The sequence below is a fragment of the Rhinatrema bivittatum genome, chromosome 8 (genome assembly GCF_901001135.1).
Source record: "Rhinatrema bivittatum chromosome 8, aRhiBiv1.1, whole genome shotgun sequence".
Taxonomy (NCBI): Eukaryota; Metazoa; Chordata; class Amphibia; order Gymnophiona; family Rhinatrematidae; genus Rhinatrema; species Rhinatrema bivittatum.
Window position 1 is genome coordinate 241,122,526 of NC_042622.1, and position 13,769 is coordinate 241,136,294.

General features: G+C 47.1%; 1 protein-coding gene across 2 annotated transcripts in view; it reads left to right on the top strand.

Annotated features, from left to right (window-relative positions):
- Positions 1–13,769, top strand: part of PIK3R2 (phosphoinositide-3-kinase regulatory subunit 2) — a 183,069-nt gene that overhangs the window by 89,426 nt on the left and 79,874 nt on the right. For both annotated transcript variants that reach the window (XM_029614323.1, XM_029614324.1), the window contains exon 2: positions 2,020–2,918. In XM_029614323.1, coding sequence (XP_029470183.1) covers positions 2,579–2,918 — 340 coding nt within the window. In that variant the 5' untranslated portion in view covers positions 2,020–2,578. The remainder of the gene's footprint in view (positions 1–2,019; positions 2,919–13,769) is intronic.

A 13,769-nucleotide genomic window follows, 5' to 3' on the forward strand; every position in this document is an offset into this window, starting at 1 on the left:
TGAGTGCTATTGGTGCCTATCACTGGGGTGTGTGGATGGTTCGCCCATCTCGACGCAACCTACTGAGGGACGTTTTATGGAAGGTCTGCTTTATTTGAAGCCTCCTCTGCGGCCTCCCACTGTGACTGGGATCTCATATGGTGTTGGCTCAGCTCATGAAAACTCCTTTCGAGCTGCTGTGTTCTTGTGACTTCAAGTACCTGACCTGGAAGGTTATGTGTTCGGTTGCGGTCATGTCAGTGCGCTTCAGGGACATACCCACCCTACACAAAGCTCTTCAATGATACGGTGGTTCTGTGCACGCATCCTAAGTTCCTGCCTAAGGTGGTGACAGATTTCCATTTTAACCAGTCAATCATCCTGTCCACTTTTTTAGCCAAGCCTTAGTCACACACAGGCGAATGGGCTCTGCACAGTTTGGATTGCAAGAGAGCTTTAGCCTTCTACCTGGAGCGGACAGCAGGCCATAGGCAGTCCACGCAACTCTTCGTCTTTTGTCAGGACTAGATTGGGAGTTGCTGTTTCCAAGCAGACTTTGTTCAACTGGTTGGCAGATTGTATTTCCTTCTGCTGCGCTCAGTCGAGACTGCAGCTTGAGGACCATGTCGAGGCTCATTCTGTCAGAGCTATGGCAACTTCTATGGCCCACTTGCGAGTGGTCCCCATGGACAAGATCTGCAAGGCTGTGACGTGGAGTTCTCTCCACACCTTTGCCTCTCACTACTGTCTGGACAGGGATGGCTGACGTGATAGCAGTTTCGGCCAGTCTGTCCTTCAGAATCTCTTTCAGCTGTAAAACCCAACTCTTCCTACCTAGGGCCCATTGTTCGGGTTCAGGCTGTCTCCCTCTGTTACCAGCGGCATCAGTGTTGTGCCCCTTACTACCTGGTTAGGTGTCTGTTGGTCTTTGTTGTTTGGGAGTTGCCTGTAGCTAGGGATTTACCCATGTGTGAAGACTACCATCCTGCTTGTCCTAGGAGAAAGCAGAGTTGCTTACCTGTAACAGGTGTTCTCCTAGGACAGCAGGATGTTAGTCCTCAAGAAACCTGCCCACCACCCTGCAGAGTTGGGTTTCTCCTATTATTTTTTTATTTTATTTTTTCGTAATTCTATGTTAGAAGACTGAAGAGGGGACCCCGCGTGGATAGTGACATACTGGGCATGCTCAGTGTGCCAGTCAAGGTTTCTAGAAACTTTGACATGAGTTTTCCATGCCGGGCTCCATCTGATGTGACCCGTGTGTGAGACCTAACATCCTGCTGCCTAGGAGAACACCTGTTACAGGTAAGCAACTCTGCTATCTTAAGTGGATACCTGGGGCAATGGGAGATACAGTAACTTATCTAAGGCCACAAGGTGTGTCAGTCAGGGACATGGGATTTGAATCCTTTTTTCTCTGGTTCTCAGCCCATTGCTCTAGACCAGTGGTTCTCAACCCTGTACTAGGGACCCCCCCAGCCAGTCGGGTTTTCAGGATATCCATAGTGTTGTGAATATCCTGAAAACCAGACTGGCTGGGGGGTCCCCAAGACAGGGTTGGGAACCACTGCTTTAGACCATTTCTTCTTTTTTGGTGGGGAGGTGGTGGTGGTAGTGGGGAGGGGGCAGGTGTCCACTGGTTAAGAAGGATAACCTCTGTTAGCACAACACCCGAGAGGAGGACAGCACGAAGTAAGGCTTGTCTTCAAGCTGCTGGTACTGGGGGGTGGGTAAGATTGAATTACATAACTCTGCAGGGAGTTTCCCTTTGAAAAATGTGCTTGCAAGCTGCACCACCACCTTTAACGTTTAATGATGCACCTATTGCATATAAACAGCGCTCTCATAAGTGTGCAGATTTCTATACCAAAAAGGGGAGCAAGGCGGCATGGGTCTCTTCTACTCCACCTCATTTTTATCGGTGCATTGAGGTCTGGTCTTTAGGAAACAGTCATACGAAGCATCCAGCCACCTGATGATCCATCTTATGCTCACTCTTGCTTTTTATGTCTTTCTTTTTTTTTCTGTTTTTTTCTCTAGGCTTTGACCCTCAACTCACAGCTCTGTTGCCATCGTCCAAGCATCACCTGCAATGCCCAGCCCACACAACACCCTTTAGCACTGGCTACACCTGCACTTACCTGTGGACACAAAAGGAAGCACTCGCCAACGCCACCATATCTGTAGTTTTTTGGGGTTTTTGTTTTTTTTTTTTAAGAATTCTGAGGAATTTTAAAATATCTGTATATACATACATACATATATTTTTTATTTTGCCGCATGCTCATTCAGAAGTCTTGGATTATGTTTGTCGCACTGTCCCTCTGTTCGATCATTTGGTTAAGCCGAGGTTTCAAATTAAGAAAAGGGGGTACTTAAGTTAATAGGAGACTTTTTTTTTTTTTTAAATTTTAAATACATATTTTGGAACTCACGGACAAGTAATTTCATCCTCGATTCTCGAGGCATTCTACTGAACCATAACCAAAATGTTAACAAAAAGTAACTGTAATTAACTTATCCGTTTAAACACTAGAAAACACCCTTTGTAGCAAAGGTTAACTACACCACACCACATCCCACCCCACGTGAAAGGAAGATGTCCTCTGTGGAAGGGTTTCAGTACCGCACCCTGTACGAGTACCGTAAGGAACGTGGTGAGGACATTGACCTCCAGCCCGGAGACATTCTGACTGTGAGCATAGGGACCCTGCAGGCCCTTGGCTGTAAGGATGGCGACGAGCAGAACCCCCACCAGATTGGCTGGATATCTGGGATTAATGAGCGCACCAAGCAAAAGGGCGATTTCCCCGGGACCTACGTGGAGTATGTGGGGCCCGTAAAGATGTCCTTCCCCATCCACAGGCCCAGGATGCAGAGGCCGCTGCCTGCCACGCCGGGGGTCAGCACATCCAGACCAGATGCATCTGAGCAGCAAGGTTAGACTTCTTGTACCTTCTTCTGTTTTTTTTTTTTCTTAACTTTGTTGGGAAGGGAATTGTGGGTAAAATCGTGAGCATTACTAATCTAGAGTCCTGAAATCTACCTGTGTACCCCACTCTGGTAGTGAGTCTCGGTCCCGATCTATATTTATTTATTTATTTATTTAAACTCTTTTCTATACCGTCGTTAAGCTAGAAGCCGTCACAACGGTTAACAATAAGGCACTTAAAATAATGTTGCTTAACTGTGTTATTTTAACATCTGGACAGGTGCCTGTAAGGTACGGTACAGAGTTTCATAATAGCTATAATGATGCTAGATGAGATTGTTATGCTTAGGTTTATCAGATCAGTTCAAAATTATTAATATTCTACATGTTATCTGTTGCTGCTTAAAAGTAAAAAAAATACTCAGTATGAGTAGGTGTGTTGTGTCAAAGCACAAACTCATCGCTTTCTACAATTCTTTGGATTCTATTCTCCATTCTCTTTGTGGTATGCTTGTTTAAAGAGCCATGGGTCCAGACACCCCTCCTGAGTAGAGGTGGGGTTTTTTTTTTATTTTCTTAACCCACCAATTTCCTCTTGCTTCTTTGGGCTGCCAGCTCAGGTGAAACCAAAGCCGGGACCCAGGGGCCAATTTCTTATGCTTGGTTAAAGGGTATTTGTCGCTCAGGCATGCAGTCTGGGATAGGAGACAGTAACACCTGGGAGAAAAGGAAGAAGCTACACTGGATTACACCATGAGGCGTGCATTCTTAATGGCTTGCAGTTGTGCACTCAGGTTTTGCTTTGTACTTTTGTGATGAGGAGCCTTCAAAAGCTGTGCTTCAGTTCAACGGGCTGTAATGTTTTCCGCTCTGTCGGGGGAAGAAAGTGCCCGGCTGCCGTGAAGCACTCTTGCCTAGCACGGCTCACTTTCAGGCAATAACAAAATTTTTGTTTGAAAAGAATTTGTACTGAAGTATTGCAGGGTGGCATGCAGCAGGTACTCCGATTCCTTCTCTGTCGGGAGGATGCCGGTCTGCCTAGCCCTGTGCGGGGAACTTTCTCCTGGAAGCGCTCTGACAAGGGCTGGCCGAGGGTCCTAGGTCAGACTGTGAGGCCATTTCAGAATGAACGCCAGTTAATTGTGGGGTGTGTGGTTTTTTTGGTTTTAGCCTCTTTTCCAGAGGAAAAGGTGGCTTACGAGATCTGTGTGTGCGTGTCCCTGATAACCTTTTGGTTTCGTGTCCTGTCCACACCAGATTTTCAGGACATTGGGGGGGGGGGGGGGGGGGGGCGACAGAAGTCTGACAGTCATCTTTTTTGGATCTCTACATATCTGTAGACTACAGACGTGTATACACGTGTCACAAAAAGTAGGGTTCTTTTGGTTCTGGTTGGAACTTATTGGTTTAAAAAAAGAAAAAGTTAAAAAGATGTCTAAAAAAGACAGTTTTTGAATCATAATAGTCATTTTATATTTTATTTTAAATAATAAAATGATACTCTAGAGGCAGGGAAAGGAGGGAAGACAACCATTATTTCACGTACTTTTTTGGCTGCATGCACGCATCTTCTCAAGCAGGCAGGCCCCCCTAGTCACTCATTCATTTAGCTGGGCAGCATCAGACTTTTCCCTCAGGGCCATGAGCAGTACAACAGAATCCGCAGAAAGGACAGATCTGTTGGGAATCCCGGCCACGGTCCCCCGCAGCCGGCTCCCCTTACCTGCTCCAGCAGGCCCCGACGCAGAGTACCCCTCTCCGGCGGCTTGAGACAGCCGCTGCGCTTCCCGGCCGCTGCAGACCTCCCATGCGGTCCGGGACGCCACCGGCAGGCTTCCTGTGCACGCAACATCTGTCGCGTCTTAAAGGGGCAATGGTGGGAAACCTCGGCCCGGCCCCCGAAGATGACGTCAGATGCTTGGGCTATTTAAGCCTTGGCAACAAGTCCTACTTCTCTGAGTGTGTGTTGCTGTGTTCCTGCTTGTTCCTGAGTTCCTGCCTGTTCCTCGCCCGTGGTTCCGCTGTTCCTTGTTCCTTGGATGGTCTTCTCGGTTTCGGCTTGGCTTCCTGGTTTCTCCGTGTCTGCTGCCTATTCTGACTTTTGGCTTGTTTCCATTTCTCTGAGTCCGCGGCCTGGTTCCGCGCTCAGCCTGCTCTCCGCTTGCCTTGACTCCTGGACTGCCCTCGGTGCTTCTGTCCTCAGCCTGCTTCGACCCGGACTTCCCTCCCCTGCTCTGGACCATCCTGCACTGGGAGACCCCCACCTGCGGCCCCAGCACCCAAGGGCTCAACCTGAGGGGAACGGGGTTGGTATAGGTGAAGCTCCTGCTGGGTCTCCTGGACCTGTACCGCCTCCCGGCTATGAGGACCTCTGGGGGCCGTCCCTCAGGGGCGTTACCAGTGCTCGTGCCGGCTCAAGGGTCCACAGAGCTAACAAGATCTTTAGTTGCGGGGTTGGAATGAACCAGCTGCACGGAGCTGAGAGAAACCACAACAAGAGAGCAGTGCATGGGCGATCAGTTTTTCTGCTGCATGCTTCCTTCCTCATGCCAGAGGTGAGGTCTGTGCATGGCCTTGGTTCCCATGTAAGGTATTTGAGTAATACCCCTTCCTCCCCTTGCCCCCATGCAGCTGCTCCACAAAAGCCAAGCTGCTGTCTTTTAGGATTATGATTGTCTTCATCCGTTTCAGGCCTGCTGGTGGTGGTGGCTGCAGCCGTTCCACTGTCCGTGCACTGCTGGGTGATTGCTTCCAGCACAAGGACCGCTGACGCAGCTCAAAGTTACTGAACTAGAGCCAGGCAGCCAAAAGGGTCAGAAGGACTCCAGAGGGAAGGAAGGAGGAAAGAGTGGCCCAGGGAGGACTGGGAGATAGGACAGGCTCCCAGGGGAGGGAGGGAGAGAAATAGAACAGGCTCTGAAGGGCAAAGGCCATCTGGGGGAGGGAGGAGAAGTGGACCCCAAAAGGAGTGAGAATTTAAAGTTGGAAGCGATTGTTAATGATAGTGGAGGAAAAACACACACAGCCTGCCAGCGATTTAAGGTCATTTTTGTCCACTGCTGCTTTAAATTAAAGCATTCATTAGACTTGTCATAGAAGGATTGAAATTCCCAGAATGTTTCTGAACCTTGCTGTGGTGCAGGGGGGATTTTTTGGAAGCCTTGTGCTGTCTCCATATTGTGCTGTGCATTTTTATTGTTGCATAGGAAGTGAGTAAGGAATTCAGCTTGTAACGCGGAAGACTTATGGAAAAGGGGGATTCTTGAAAGGCCTCCTCATGAGGAAAGAAACATGACCTGTGAGTAGCAAGCCCTCTGGAAAACAGGGGTTAGCTCCAGCCCTTGAGGGCTACAAACCTGCTGTCATGCCGTTTTGTTTGCTAGATTTGCAATCGCTTGATTCAGGAACCCAGGTTAATTTACCTATTATTGTCTCTCTGGAAACCAGGCCTGCATGTGGCCCTGGAATTACTGGAGTCAAGAACCTTTGCTCTAGAACTATGTCCTTCAAGGACTCCTGTACCCTTCCCCTGACCTGGGGTACTCTATATAAGCAGGAGAGATCGTTTTGCAAATATATCTACTGCCGTATTCATGCTGTAAAACCTGACTGGGTGGGGAAGGGTTTCTGAAGGACAGGTTTAATTCATGCAACCTTGCCTAAGCCTGTGCTGAACCTTAAAGGCCAAGCTATGAAAGTGAACAATCTTGTGTGCTAACCAGATGGACGTGTCCCTGCTGATGCTTTAGTGCAATATTTTTTTTTCAGCTGTAAATATTAAATAAATGCATATACACCCCTTTGTATTTATTGCTCAGAAGACAAGCAATGCACAGAGCGATTATCGAACTAAATGGTGCCTAGGACAAGGGTTGCTTTTAGCACCTGCCCCACCCCTTTCACTTCTGAGCTTGCGTACTTGCAGACTGAATCAAAAGGGCAATAAGCTTCTCCTACCTATCCTGTTCCCTGGAAGGTGCCCTGCTTGCATTACCCCTTGCATTGGTTCTGTTAGTGTGAACAGTAATGCGGCACAGTTTACTCCTGGGTGAATCTGGTGCAAAAAAATAAAAATTCTGCACACAATATTTTAAAAATTTCCATCAATAAGCAGGCTGAATTAACCATTTCATAAGGGTTATGTCATCCGGCAGCACCACACAGACCACACTGTCTTATCTAGTAGAATGTTTGCTCGACTGAGCATGTGCAGGAGTTCCCACCGAGCGTTGCCTAGTGAGTCTCCTCAGACTTTTTTTTTCGTCCATGCACCACATGGATGTGTACCTTTCCCTTGTCTCTTTAGTCATTCTTTTTCTTAAATTATTCTTTTGAAACTTTTTTTTCAGTGCTGTGCTTTTAAGAAAAGGAAAGATTTTTTTTCTTAAAAAAAAAAAAAAGCCACAGCAGTGGTTTTTACTTTTAGTTCTCCTCTCAAAGCCTTTTTTTCATAGATTTCATCATTAAAATTAATTTCTACCGAACTGAAGTATACTCCTTCAGCTTAAGCTCGGTTCCTTCCCTACAAGGGAAGGATGTATGCCCATCATCCTGTTCCAGAACTTCTGGTGTTCTCCAAGAACAGCAGGATGTCAGTCCTCATGAAACCCGCCTGCCACCCCAATTGCATGTGTATCTTGAAATCTGCTGAACTGCTAGTTCCCTCTTTCAGATCTTGCCTCCTCATCAGTAAGAATTCATCTCAGCACCATTGACTTATGTTCACATTCACGGTATGCCAAAACTCATTCGCTAGTATATAGTTTCTGCACAGATTATGACAGCTTAAAACCCCAGTAATTACACCATTTCCATTCCATCTGAATACTACTTGGAAATTTTTTTTTTAGGAAGTCACGTTTTGTATCACTGGAAATGTCTTCTCTTAAGGTTCTACTTAAAGACAGTGTTTCTTGTAGCAGTAACTTGAGTCAGTGAAGCTGGCGATCCTCAGCCTTCAGTCCATGTTCCACTTTTCGTACAATTCTTTCAAACTAGGAGGCTGCACCTATCCAAACTTCTCTCACATGTCATGCCAGTTTTCCATATCGATCAAGCTGTTCCATTACTAACATTCTCTCAAATATTCATAGAGGTAAAAACACGAATTCATGCACTTTTGTAGTGAAACAGCATTTGCTTCCTACAAGAGAAGGACTTGGCCACATTGTCTGGCTTTGCCACTGTTCATCCATTATGATCCTGTCAGGCTAAAAATTGCAGTATCCACGCATACTTTGCCAAATTGGATAGTGATTTATATGACTACCTGCTGTGCTTTAACAGGCCTGCATGGAGATTAAGGCTCACCAGCTTAGCCATTCTTGGGTCAGTAGTCCATCTACAAGCGCTGCCACTTCAAGACATCTACAGAGCTGCAACTTGGTCGATAGATCACACCTTACAGTCTACTGCTGTCTAGACAACCTGTCAAAGAGTGACTATTTTGGACCAGCAGTCTTACAGAGCCTGTTCACCTACTAGTTTGCTCTCCATGGTGGGCTACAGGTTTCTCATTTAGTTGAAGCTCCACTGCAACCCTCATCTTGGCACTTCCCACATGTAATGGCTAATTCAGCCTGCTTATCAACGGCAAAAGCAAGTTTGATTACTCTAAACCAGCGGTTCTCAACCTATGGGTCGCGACCCCGGCGGGGGTCGAACGCCCAAAACACAGGGGTCGCGCGCTCCCGGTCTCTCCCGCTGCCGTTGCCGCCGGGCTGTCAGCACGTTCAAGCCCAGCGGGAACGGCAGCAGCGCTAGAAGAAGCTCTGCACCCGCGGCTGGGCCTTTTCTTCTTCCTGCGCCTGCCCCCCCCCCCTCCCGTGACCCGGAACAGGAAGTGAATCGTGGTGCGCGGGAAGGAGAGAGAGCCGCGCGAAAAAGTAGCAGCAGCAGCGGCTGCAGCATCAGTCCCCGAGCAATAGAAGCAGCCGGTAATGGAGAAAGGAGACAGCAGCATGAGCCTCCCGCGGCCGATGGGATTCTTCTTTCTTGGCCAGCGGAGGCTGCTGCAGCTCCCATTTGTGCTCGGGGGAGAAGAGGAAGTGAGTGAGAGAAAGAGAGAGAAGCAGCCAGCCAGCCTGTGTGTGATTGACTGGTCAGAGAGCTGATGTGTGTGTGTGTATGTGAGAGACAATGAAAGTGATTGCTCAGGGAGATGACTGATGTGTATGTGAGAGTGTGAGACATTAGTCAGGGAGGTGACTGATGTGTGTGTGTGAGAGAGAGAAAAAGCATGGAAGTGAGAAGTCTGGGTATGTGAGAAAGCATGGGCGTAAGAAGCCTGGTGTTGTGGGGGTGAAAGAAAGCATGGGAGTGAGAAACCAGGGTGAGTGTGCATGCATGAGAGAGAGAGACTGCTTGGTAAGGTGATGGTGTGTGTGAGAGAAAAAGACTGGTGTGTGTGTGTGAATATGAGAGAATGTGATTCAGGGAATGAGAAGCCTGTGCACGTGGAGAATGAGCATGGAAATGAGAGAGACTGGTGTGTGTGTAACAGAGAGAAAGTGATTATGGGAATGAGAAGCCTGTGCATGTGGAGAGAACAAGCATGGGAGTGAGAGACTGGTGAGTGAGTGAGTGTGTGTGGGTGTGTGTGTGTGTGTGAGAGAGAGAGACAGAGAAAGTGATTATGAGAGTGAGAAGCCCATATATGTAAGTAGAACACGGGAGTGGGAAGCCTGTGTGTGTGTGTGTGTGTGTATGGCATGAGAGAAACTGTTCAGGAAGGTGACTGGTGTGTGTGTGTGTGTGAGAAAGTGATTATGAGAGTGAGAAGCCCGTATATGTAAGTAGAACACGGGAGTGGGAAGCCTGTGTGTGTGTGTGTGTGTGTGTGTGTGTGTATGGCATGAGAGAAACTGTTCAGGAAGGTGACTGGTGTGTGTGTGCCAAAGACTGTTTGGGAGATGATTGGTGTGTGAGAGACAGAAACTGGTCATGGGGGCATGACTGGTATGGTGTGTGTGTGTGTGAGAGACATGGGCACTAAGGAAGAGGACCATAAGTATAGAGCTTAGCTTCTACTGCTGCTTCTGGTGAGTGCCACGGCCTGCAGGGAAGGGGAGTAGGAGAGCTGCTGGAGGGGGTAAGTAAAGGTGGCTTTTTAAGTTTATTTTTCTTGACTGCCATTTTAATTGTGTGATGTCTGCTTTTTTGAAATATTTTATTGGTGTTTGGAGAATGTTTAATAGTTTTTATGCGTTTTTAATTGTTGGATGTTCATAGCTGTTTTGAAACATTTATTCTGCTTATTAGTATAGTTTTACAATTATTTCTGTGTGGGGATCTATAGCTGCTTGCTAGTTCTGTTTTCCTAATAAGAGGTGTATTGGTTTTTAGGACCTGATTTAATATTTGTAGTGTTGCCTTTTCATAGATAGGGTTGCTCCTGTTTGAGTGTATTCCATAATACAGGTGTAACTGTGTGCGGATTAGTTTATGTGCATTACTACAGATCCTGGGAGTATGTTAGGTCGGTTCTGTGTCTGTTACCGAGATGAGATATTTTGCTAGCATGTAAGCGTTTGTATCGGTCTTATTTGTTGTGTTTTCTCAGAGGACATGCATTGGTGGTAAACTGCTGTCTTTTCATAAGTAGGGCTATTGAGCCTGGAAATAGAAGGAGTTTGAGTTGCTGTTACTGAGATGTCACTAGAACCAGAATATCTTTTTTGTAGGGTGAGTTGTATGGGGAATGTCATAATTCTGCTTTACATCCATTATTGTGGGTCAGGGGGGTTCCTGTGGATACAAACTGTACTTTTACATCTAGCCCCGTGACGATCATGGGTCAGTGTGCCATGCATGTGAGAACCTATGGTGAGTTGAGTTACATTCACATTATAAATGTCATAATTAAATGATAAGTGTGCACTAAAATCCAACCCCATCCATAACCCCGCCCCCATATGACCAAAGCCCCACCCTCACGGGGCGAGGGCGGGGCGAGGGGTCACCGCAACATGAGGAACTGTATTGCGGGGTCACGGCATTAGAAAGGTTGAGAACCACTGCTCTAAACGGTGTTTTCCGTAGATAGAATGAATTAGCCATGGAATACCCGCCTGCCTCCCTGGAAAGTCGACTACCTAGCTAGATTTAGCTCAGATAGTGACTGTGGAGACTTGCTAGGCAATACTTGGGCAGGAACTCCTGCGCATGCCCAGTAAAGCAATAGCTCTACTAGCTAAGAGAGATTCATTTGGTGACGCCGGATGACAGAAAACACCATTTAAGGTAAGAAAACTTGCTCTCTCAAAATTCTGCAGATTTTATTTGTTCATATAAAACAATATAATCACTGTCTTTGAGTAATAGTTAATTTGTATTGCACTATTGAAAAAAGTAATTACTCAAAGATGCAGGATTTAAAGAATTTGTGCAGATTTTTTTCCATCATAAGGCTTGGCAGATTGCTGTCCCTTCCCCCAGGCTCAATGACCCTCTCCAGCTCTCTCCTTTATGGATTGAACTCCTTCCCCATGCTTGATCTCTCCTCCCCCCTTGGGGTCAAACCCCCCCAGTTTGCTTGCTACTTCTTTCTCCTCCCCAGGACTGTTCCCTCTCCCATCACCCTTCCAGCTCTCTGCCTCACCAGGCTCAATCTCCCCCTCACCCTCCAGTTCTCTTCATTCATCTCAGGAAGACCCCCTAGTAGTCTCTCTCTGTCTGTGACCCCTTCCTCTTTAGCAAGTTTCTCTCTCCACCTCTTTCAATTCTCTACCCTTAACCCAACAAGACTCCCCTTAGCTTTCTCTGTCTGCCACCCTCGGTGCTCTCCTATCTTCCCCTAATCTGACTGTTTACCTTGCTTGTTCAGGTTCAGCTGGACTTCCACTACTCTCTCCTTTGTTTTGGGCCACGCAGGCCAAGGCAGACACTATAGCTTGTTTCTTCCAGCTTGCATGGGCCAACATCAACTCTCTTCTGGACCGCATTGGCCAGTCATCATCTACTCCTGTCTCTCTTCCAGCGGACACTTATGCAATTCCTTCCTCCCTTCTTGGCCCATTCAGTCCTCCATTGCTTAAAACTGTGGAGCAAATGCAGAATTCAGTGCAGGAGGGGAATTCTGTGCACTGAAGAATTCCCTTAGGGGCAATATTTTGAAGCTTTACCAGTTTTGGTGCGGTGCCTCCTCCCAGGAGCAGCATCAGAGTTTCTTCACGGATAGGGTGGTAAACGCCTAAAATGATCTCTGGGAGGGGGGGGGGGGCAAGTGGAGAGGGGGGTGGATGTGAAGGTGGAGAAACACAGCAAATCCTCAGTTGCGAAGAAGTAAGGGGGGGGAATGCCAGAGATCAGCTGGGGACTGTGAAGTTGGGCAGACAGGACTGACCTAATGGTCCTTATCTGCCATCAGAGTCTGTGTTTCTGTGTTAAGGTGCGGCAGGGAGTTTTTGCTGATACAGCACATTCTCGGGAGGCTCACGTGATTTGGCTTTATTCCCCTCTTCCCACCCCCCCACCACCACCACCACTCTGCTTTCTGTTTGGGCACTTCCAAAGGCGGGGTCAGGCCTGTGCAAGCTGCCAGCCTCAAATTCCCTACCAAACACAGCTGCAGGAAAATAATTCTCTCTTTGTTCCGCTTTGGCAACTGAAATATGCCCTTGGCTTAAAACTTGCAGATGGCAAGGGAAGGGTTGGGGGGGTGGGGGGTCTGTGCTAAACTCTGCCGCGATCTCGCTGCATATCCCAGTCCTGATGAGAGAAAGAGAAAAAAAAAAAAAGGAAACCTTGCCAGTCGTTCAGTAGCATTCGCTCAAGGCTTGTGATTTTATTAGTGCTTTTTAAATCTCTTGTATAATTAAGGAAAATTCCTTCCACTTGTGTACAGCAGCTGTGCAAATACTATTAAAAAAAAGTTTTAATAATTCTTTTGGGCAGTTAAGACAAAAATCATGAAGATTCCTCTTTGCATTTGAGCTTCGCACTCTGGTCGGGGAGGAAATAACTGTTTAATGTTTAAAAAAAAACTGGCTTGTTTCCCAGAGAGGGGCGTAAAAGAAAAAAAAAAAAGTAAGGCTATGGTTCCTGGCTTCTTACAGAAGACTTTTTTTTTTTTTTCTTCTTGTGGGATAAAAAAACATGCCTTGTTTTATCAGCTCTTGAGGCCAGAGCTGTTAAGAATTGAATCTCTTGCCAGCATGGTTCATTGAGAAGGAGAAGAAATATTTGGGTGCCTTAATGAGCCAAATTCTCCTTCCCCCCCCCCCCCCCCCACACAAAATATATATAAAAAAATTAAGTGACTTTTTTGGGCTTGTCTGGAATATGAGGGAATGGAGATCTACGGTAATTTAAAAGGCTGGAAAGATGTGAAAGATACTCGCTCCATTTTATTCTCTCCTGCTCATGATTTCGGCAGGCCGTGTGTTTTTTTACCTACGGGTAGAATTTGGATCAGTTTGCGCTTCCTATGTGTGTCTGAAACCAGTTGTCCAAATGATTAGTGAATGCAGGCCCTCCCCCCCAGGATCCCCTGGATGGTTTCCTGGACTTCAGATCCTATGGAATGGAGTCCTGGAAGGCCCTGTACCAGTCTGAAAAGAAAGCTGCTGTCTAGGCCTCCTGTGGGCCATTCTGATACCCTGAATGCGTTTGGTCTTGCCTCTCTGTTCTTCTCTTGCTCTGTATCTAATCGTTTTCTGGCTCCATCCAGGGCTGACCTTGCCTTTTTGTCCTTCAGATGATCGCTCCCCTTCCATCTGCCAGAGGGGCCTCCCTCATCTCCCAATTTGTCTTCTCAGTAGTGTGTAAAGGGATCCCGAGATTTGTGAGATCCGATCCTGAAATCCCCCTAGTTCAGATGTGCAGTTCTGGCCCTGAGCATGGCAGGAGCTGTCTGTAC